Here is an 8,619-nt window from a genome sequence, read left to right on the forward strand (position 1 = left end):
TTTAATAATTAGGAAGGAAGTCCCAATACTTTTGCCTATATAGTGTATTTTCTTAGGGTATCAATCGAGGTGTGAACAAAGTGTCAACATTCAGTTCAACAAATAAATATCTGTGACTACAAATAAAAAAAAAAAATTATGCTCTAGTCTTCTTAATATTCTGGTAAACAGACAGAATGTGACTATCAAATTCTACACCCTATAGGCCTAAACTGTACATTGTAGATTTAATGTCTCCCTGCACCTCCTCAGTTCTCTGGATATTCTTCGTTTTGTTCATGGTTTTGAAGAACCTTTTATTGTGCTCTTTACTATAAAGCACATTTAGGTTAAATGCTGTAGGCTACAAATAAAATGTACTACATATTAGTGATGGTATTCTTATATTAGTTTCATAAAAATACTATTTTTAACTGTCCCGTAAACAATTACAGCTAACTAATAATTTACTGACTCTCACGATAATTAGGTTAGGAAAGCAGTGGCCTCTCGGTTGAGGTCTGGACCGAATAAAGGCAGGTTGGAATAAGGTAGACCTGCTCTGCCTAGTAGAAAGTGTAGTAAAAGTTGATCCCATTTTTTCTGTGCTTCTTGGGTTACCAGGTCTTTTTTAAACTGTCTGAGCCAAGCTGAGCAACATAAATCAGCTGCAGTGCTGTGGAGAGGAGCGTTCTGTGCTGTGTTACTACACTGTCCAAACACTGATACTAAAACTTCAAATCCTCACCAATCACAACCTGATTATTATTGCACACACTGGCTTTAAATGGACTTTTATGACTGCATGTGGAAAGGCTACTGTAATCTGTTTACACTATACAAACACTGATTGACTTGTTGTCTTCTGGGCATAATTTCAGCATAATACATTACCAAACTGTTGGCAACTTAAGTTGAATTTTGACGTCCAACCATGTGTTAAAATAAATAAAACTTATGGACCAGCCTAAATACCACATTTGAACGTGTGTGTGTGTGTGTGAAGGATTTTGCAATTAACACAGAAATTGTTTCAAACTCTGTTACTCTGTTTTATTTGGTTACAGATGCTCTTCAACTTGGGCCAAAATGTAAGCAAACTGGAACGTACACAAACTACTTTCCAAAATCCTACACACACACACACTGTACAATCCAAAATGAAATATAGATTAGATTTTTTCAGCATTAATCAACACAAAGAAGCAACTGTAAACAAATCATTATTTACGAACAATATTTTATTTTATAAAAATGAATAATTCATGCAAAATAGTAAAGATACACAACATGATGTGCACATCATTTCATCATAAATCAAATGCACTAACAAAAAAAAGTGAACTAAAAACTTACAGTTTTAACATGATTTACTTGGAATTAACATCTGGGATTTTACAGTAATTTTAAAATACTGTGACTTACATTTATATGCATGAAATCTTACAAAATATTTCACCATTAAATATTAGTGTCAACATTAAAGAAAGCATTACATCGCTTAACGACGATATTCAAGCCTTTGACTTGAGGACCTTCTGTCAAAACTGCAGGTTTAAAACATACCATCAATCAAACACATTCTGGTGGATCTGGGACAGGGTGAATAATCTCCATAAATTACAGAATATCCCCTTACAATCTTGCAAGCACATTACCCAGAATGTCTTTTGAATAATTCATGTAGAGAAAAAGAACACACCAACGACCACTAACCAGTACACACTGTTGGTGCTTTTCCCTTTTCATTAAATGAACAAAGCCGTATCCACATAAAAATCACTGTGTAGGTTTTAAAGAAACATTAAACATTATATAAAAAGCTGCTGTCAGCTTCAAAACGGTTGCTTTGAACTATGGCTTGCTGCCATGCCCAGATTATGCAGGTTCGGGTGCAATCAAAACATTGCCCCTTCATATTTGATTAAACAACCAGTGTGCGCAGCTATATAATTAGCTACCGACTACTTTTCAAATGTCACATTTCATAAACTAAGAATAATTCTGAATAACCAACAAATATATAGTATTACAGGTTGTTTTATAGTATATGTTATGCATAACTAATGAATACCCAAAGAACCATGACATAGCCTAAATAAAATATATTTGAACCGAGATTGTACAATGTAGACACCAGTTATGGGCAATGCCATTTTTTTTACAGCCAATAAAACTACATATTTCCCCCACCATAATAAATAATACAATACCAACAAGAATATTCATGTTTTAACCACCAGCACCTGGTAATAAGGCTGTAAAAATTCCACAATATTTTAGCTGTTTTACAGTTACAACAACAGCCCAGTATAAATTCTAATAATAATATGATGAGTGGGCAGGTTGTGGCTAGCTCATGCCTTCTACAGTGGCTGTGCACAGTTCTTTCTCCTGATCTTTGCATGTCTTTGGTACAGTCAGATCAGCATCCACGCCAGTATCAGTGCCATCCATCATAGTTTCTCCATCACTTTCCACTGTGGTTTTATTAACCGGGGCGGGAGCTTTCGTTTCCTCGCTCCCCTCCGATGCGTCTTGCGTGTGGAGCTCTAGTTGCTGCATTAGCTCCTCCAGCTTCTCTGCCTTGCGCAGCTCGTTCTGCTGGATGATGGCACAGAGGTGCTCCGTCAGCTGCTCCTTGACCTCGGTCTTTCTGTGCAGGTCCAGCTTAGCCACCACATACTCGGCCTCGGCTTTCTCCAAACGCTTCCTGTCAAGGAATGAAAATATAAAATAAGTACATAGAACAGATTAACGTAAGATAATATTACAACAGAATTGCATTGTTTGGATTTATAAATAATGTATAATTTATGTTTTTGTTCCAGTCATTCCACTATTTCATAAAGCAGTCCAACTTAACAGTTAATGAACACTTCGGATTTGACATAAGTTTGTTTTGAACATTAGGCAGCATTTACATGTTCCTATTGAAATTTGGACAGAAAGCCAATCCAGTAATGTAGTCTTTTAATTGTTATTTTAGCCATAAGTGTGATGCCTTCATATGTGTTTATAACTGTTTCAATAACAGGTCTTAGTTCGTACTGCGTATCATAATAAGAAAATATCACTGTACAGTATTTAGATGTGTGAGTTTTGAACTGTACTGTCTTTCCAGACTCAATAAACTAGTGAGCAGATTCTCTAGGGGGCAGTATTTACACCACCATGACAAAAAGTAAGGGCAAGTACTGTAAGTAAGGGCACAAAGTTACCGCATATTAAATTGAAAGGGATAAAAAAAAAAAAGTCAGTAACATACTGTAGACTAAAGAATACTTTTTTTTGTGATTGTGCATCAAAATTTATGAAGTGTAATCTTGGTGGAGCAGAGCTTCTTAGTGTGACCACACTTGGGGTCAGTTTTTTTTTGTATAGAATGAATGACATAAGAATGTGGGGTCTATTTGTCATTAACTGTACACTGACTTTTATAATAATATTTATGTTTTTTATTTATTTAAATGTTTCTGCCGTGTTTACACAATGGTTATATTCACAACAGGGGGGTAGGTAATTTTTAAATCAGTCTATAGTCGTTGTGTAAACACGGCAAACAGTTGTTGTTTTAGTATGCTGTTTTATATGCATTGTTGTAGACCAATTATTTTTTAAAAATTGACAATTGTTTCAATTTTCTTTCATAATAATAAAAAACATAAAAACCTAAGGTTACTGTTTAACAATATTTCAATTTGACATCAGCTAAATTGATGTGATAAAACATTAATGCTTATAGAATATTTAAAAGTAATAAATGAAGTACACTGTTAATTATGTGAACTAAATTACAATTGTGTTAACCTCTTTTAAGACGCTTTATAATGACAAAGAAAAACACCCAACATAACATTTTATCAGCTCCACTTACAATATACGTAGAAGCACTTTGTAGTTCTACAATTACTGACTGTAGTCTATCTGTTTCCCTGCATGCTTTGTTAGCCCCCTTTCATGCTGTTCTTCAATGGTCAGGACTCTCCCAGTGCCACTACAGAGTAGGTATTATTTGGGTGGTGGATCATTCTCAGCACTGCAGTGACAATGACATGGTGGTGGTGTGTTAGTGTGTGTTGTGCTGGTATGAGTGGATCAGACACAGCAGCACTGATGGAGTTTTTAAACACCTCACTGTCACTGCTGGACTGAGAATAGTACACCAACCAAAAATATCCAGCCAACAGCACCCCGTGGCAGCATCCTGTGACCACTGATGAAGGTCTAGAAGATGACCAACTCAAACAGCAGCAATAGAAGAGTGATCGTCTCTGACTTTACATCTACAGGGTGGACCAACTAGGTAGGAGTGTCTAATAGAGTGGACAGTGAGTCGACACGGTATTTAAACTCCATCAGCGCTGCTGTGTCTGATCCACTCGCACCAATGTTATGGCTTATCAGTGTATAATAATAAAGTGGTTACCTTTTAAGAATTTATTTAGTGGGTGTAAAGAATTGTACTTTCTTTTGCCTCTCTTATAATTACTCACTGTTTATTGTTATATTCCCCTTTTTAGTGAGCTTCCACCTACTTACCATATAACTATAAAAACAAAACAAAACGTTGTAGCCTGATTAAAATGATCATGATTAGATCTGGCACTTAATCCTAAATTTGTTAAGCAAAGTACAAACAGACTCGAGTCAAACCACTATTCTTTCAAAACACATTAATCTAAAAGTCTACTGGGTCTTGAGGCCTTCAAGTCATAAGACATGGAATGAAAACACAGTTTGTTTGTCTGTTTTTTTTTTTTTACCATGCAATGGAATACTCAAAGCTGGCTTGCTCAATCAGCTTTCTGAGAATGCCGATGTCGGTCGATACAGAATCATCCAGAACCTGAAGCTCTCTCTGGATCTTCTTCAACTTCACAGCTTCGGCCTGCGTCTGCTTAGACCTGTGGGAATACAGAGTTCATGAGTACATTTCATATACATGAATAATGATGTAGAGTCCTGCTTACACAGAGCTATTAGAAACTGAATTGGGTTGAACTTACTTTTCAGCAATGGTCTTTGCAAGGAGGGCTTTTGTCTTTTTATTCTTCTCTTCCATAACACGCTGCTCCCATTGAAGCTGCTGCAGTCGGTTCTTCTCTCGTCTAAGACAGCAAAAAGTACCCCATATTATAAGAAACAAGGCTGCTCAACATGGACACATCATGATGCTACTAACAACCCTTGCAAAAGACCCCAGAGGTGGTCAATTGGTCCTAGATGGCCAGAGTCCAGCAAAATTAGAGGATTTCTGAATATTCATGCAGAGAAACCATCCAACTCTACTGGAGTCTGGACTGGAGTTGTTAATACCTGATTTAGACTTACTAACAATTCCACTTCCTGCGTGTCCAGTTCCATCACCGTGACTTGTGGATCTTCTGAGGGTGGCACGGAGTTAAGCTTGGGTGTTTCTGGTTCCACCTGTTTCAGATCTTGCTCTTTTGTTGAACATGTAGGGCTGGGAGAAGGAGGCAGAGGAGGTTGAAGCTGCTGGTCGGGCGACACCGTAGAGCTACCGCCACCCTTTTGTTTAACGGCCATTTGCAGAGCCTTCTCCCGCTGCAGCTGCTGCCTGCTCCGGTTCGTTGGAGCTGATCTCCTGCCTCGGCCAAATGAAGCGGCTGCTGTGTCATCTGCAGAATAAATCATTTTTGACAATAATGAATCATGACGTTTGCTAAAACATTTCTCTGCAATATTTTGAAAGCCAAAAAAGTTCACAACAATACAAAATATCATAAGTTTAGAGAAGAACACAATGAAAGTACATGTAAAAAGTAAGCACATGGAAAGCAAATTTGTAATGATACAATATTGCTTTACCCTTAAAAAAGAGGGTTAATTTAATAATGGACAGTAATTAGTTAAGAGTTAACTGTAAATAAAAGTCGAAATATCACTGTGTCTTATGTTAATACAAACAAAAACATTAATTTGCTTAATTTAGCCAATGTGACAGTACAATACAACAGCACTACAATACAGAGTTACATGCACAAATACCATTTAAAACTTTACTGTGCAAAAAGAGGCCTTATGTTAACCATGTCCAGAAGTGGCGTCGACTTCTCTGGGCTCAGAGGCATCTAGGATGGACCATCACACAGTGGAAACGTGTATTGTGGTCAGATAAATCAGCATTCCAGGTCTTTTTTGGAAAAAATGGATGCTGTGTGCTCCGGACCAAAGACGAAAAGGACCATCCAGGCTGGTATCAGCAACAAATCCAAAAGCCAGGGTCTGTCATGGTATGGGGCGGTGTCAGGTCATTCACACTTCTGTGATGGCAGCATTAATGCAGAAAAGTACATTGAGATCTTAGAGCAACATGTGCTGCCTTCAAGACGTCATCTTTTCCAGAGACGCTGAAGCATTCTTCAACAAGACAATGCAAAACCACATGCTGCACACATTACAAAGGCATGGCTGCGGAAGAAGAGGGTACGGGTACTGGACTGGCCTGCCTGCAGTCCTGACCTGTCCCCAATACAGAATGTGTGGAGAATTTGAAAACGAAAAATGCGATGACGACTGACGACCCCGTACTGTTGCACAGTTTAAGACGTGTTTGCAGGAAGAATGGGACAAAATAAAAGCTGAAACACTAAATCACTTGGTATCCTCGGTGCCAAAACGTCTTTTAAGTGTGGTGAAAAGGAATGGCAACATTACAAAGTGGTAAATGCTTTACTGTCCCAACTTTTTTGGAATGTGTTGCAGGCCTGAAATGCAGGAATGGATGTTTATTAATAAATGAAATGAAGTTGATCAGACATAAAACATGAAATATCTCAGGTTCATCCTGTCTGCAATCAAATAAAAGTCAAAGTAATAATCAGTATCTGCAATACCATGGCAAGCACACTTTCAGTTGTACCTCTCAGTTCCTATGTTAAATAATTATATTATTGTGCACAAAGGGCTTCAACTTATATCTAGTATTATTTTAGATCATATTTTATTGCCAGACATGTTATGAAGTCAAAGTTTTTCAAAGTCTTTACCCCACATTAGACTTATATAGCAGCCGTCGACCAGTGTGCTTGCTTTTATAAAAACACGTTTAAATCAAAACCAAACATTCAAGGAATACCCACATAAGTACAAACAGTTAAATTATCAACACACTTTTAGTTTTCAGAGGTTTTAATAACCTGACATAAGCGGATTAACGACAGTAAAATAAACTTGACTAAACTTACTGGCTTCCTCTTTCTGTTGAATCTTTTTCAGCTCTTCCTCTGAAAATCCAGCCCACGCTGCCATGTTGTATTTAAATGTATAAACTTTATTTTTAATAATTACAGTAACACGCGTTATACACTTCTACAAATGTTCATCAAAAATCTGCTAAGTTCGATACAGCCGCCATCTTTGTGTACAGCTACTGCCACGTTCAAGCCCCGCAGTAGGAGTCTTCACATACCGCCTGTTTCTGCTACAGCTCCAAACCCGTTTATACATTATGCTTTTCTACATAGTTTGTACAGTTTAATCCAAGTAATCATAGTTATTAAGATATAAAACCTACATAAATTAAAAGCATTAATGTGCTATGAAAAGCACGTTAGGTGGTGTTAAGATACAGTAGTTGTAAAATGGCAGGCAAATATCAAAGAAGGTTTCCTATAAGTTCCTATAAATTGTGTCTGAGGTAACTTAAAGTAAACCTAAAAAAATCCAAAACCTAATTTTTAGTCTTATAACTAAAACTTAAAATCTATTGTAACATGTAGAACTAGTTAAAAAGTGTCCAAATCCTTATTTTAGTGAACTAAATTACAGGTAATGTAAGTAAATAATCCAAAACATTATCCAGTACTGTTACCAACATTTTTCGAATAAAAGTAGACATTAAGATAATTATAATTAAGTCACAGAGTTCCATATAGTTTTTCTTGGGTTTTGTATTATTAGATAAATGGTAAAGTAAAAAATTTATTTATCAACTGCTTTATCCTGGCTGGCAATACATAATAGACAGCATGCCAATCCATAACAGGGCAAATCACACTTACCTGTGTCATGCATTTACACCTAGGTTTAATGTAGAGTAGCCAATCCACCTTCTACTTTTGTATTTATCTGTCTGTCTATCTATCTGTATATCTGTCTGTCTGTCCATCTATCTATCTGTCTGTCTACCTATCTGTCTGTTCATCTATCTGTATATCTGTCTGTGTCTGTCTGTCTGTCTGTCTGTCTGTCTGTCTGTCTGTCTGTATGTCTGTCTGTCTGTCTGTCTGTCTGTCTGTCTGTCTATCTATCTATCTATCTATCTATCTATCTATCTATCTATCTATCTATCTATCTATCCGTCCATCCGTATATCTATCTATCTATCTATCTATCTATCTATCTATCTATCTATCTATCTATCTATCTATCTATCTATCTATCTGTCTATCTGTATATATGTCTGTCTGTCTGTCTGTCTGTCTGTCTGTCTATCTATCTATCTATCTATCTATCTATCTATCTATCTGTCTATCTGTCTATCTATCTTTCTGTCTGTCTGTCTGTCTGTCTGTCTGTCTGTCTGTCTGTCTATCTATCTATCTATCTATCTATCTATCTATCTGTATATCTGTCTGTCTGTCTGTCTGTCTTTCTATCTATCTATCTATCTGT

General features: G+C 36.7%; 1 protein-coding gene across 1 annotated transcript; it reads right to left on the bottom strand.

Annotated features, from left to right (window-relative positions):
- Nucleotides 1-1,294: 1,294 nt before the first annotated feature.
- gorab (golgin, rab6-interacting) lies at nucleotides 1,295-7,300 on the bottom strand. Its single transcript, XM_063001256.1, has 5 exons — nucleotides 7,191-7,300; nucleotides 5,318-5,621; nucleotides 4,989-5,090; nucleotides 4,746-4,886; nucleotides 1,295-2,692 (listed from the first exon to the last, which is right to left on the bottom strand). Exons 1-5 carry the CDS (start codon nucleotides 7,252-7,254, stop codon nucleotides 2,332-2,334), a joined length of 972 nt encoding a protein of 323 aa, XP_062857326.1. The 5' UTR covers nucleotides 7,255-7,300; the 3' UTR covers nucleotides 1,295-2,331.
- Between the last annotated feature and the right edge of the window lie 1,319 nt (nucleotides 7,301-8,619).

Source organism: Trichomycterus rosablanca, chromosome 9 (assembly GCF_030014385.1).
Source record: "Trichomycterus rosablanca isolate fTriRos1 chromosome 9, fTriRos1.hap1, whole genome shotgun sequence".
Lineage (NCBI taxonomy): Eukaryota > Metazoa > Chordata > Actinopteri > Siluriformes > Trichomycteridae > Trichomycterus > Trichomycterus rosablanca.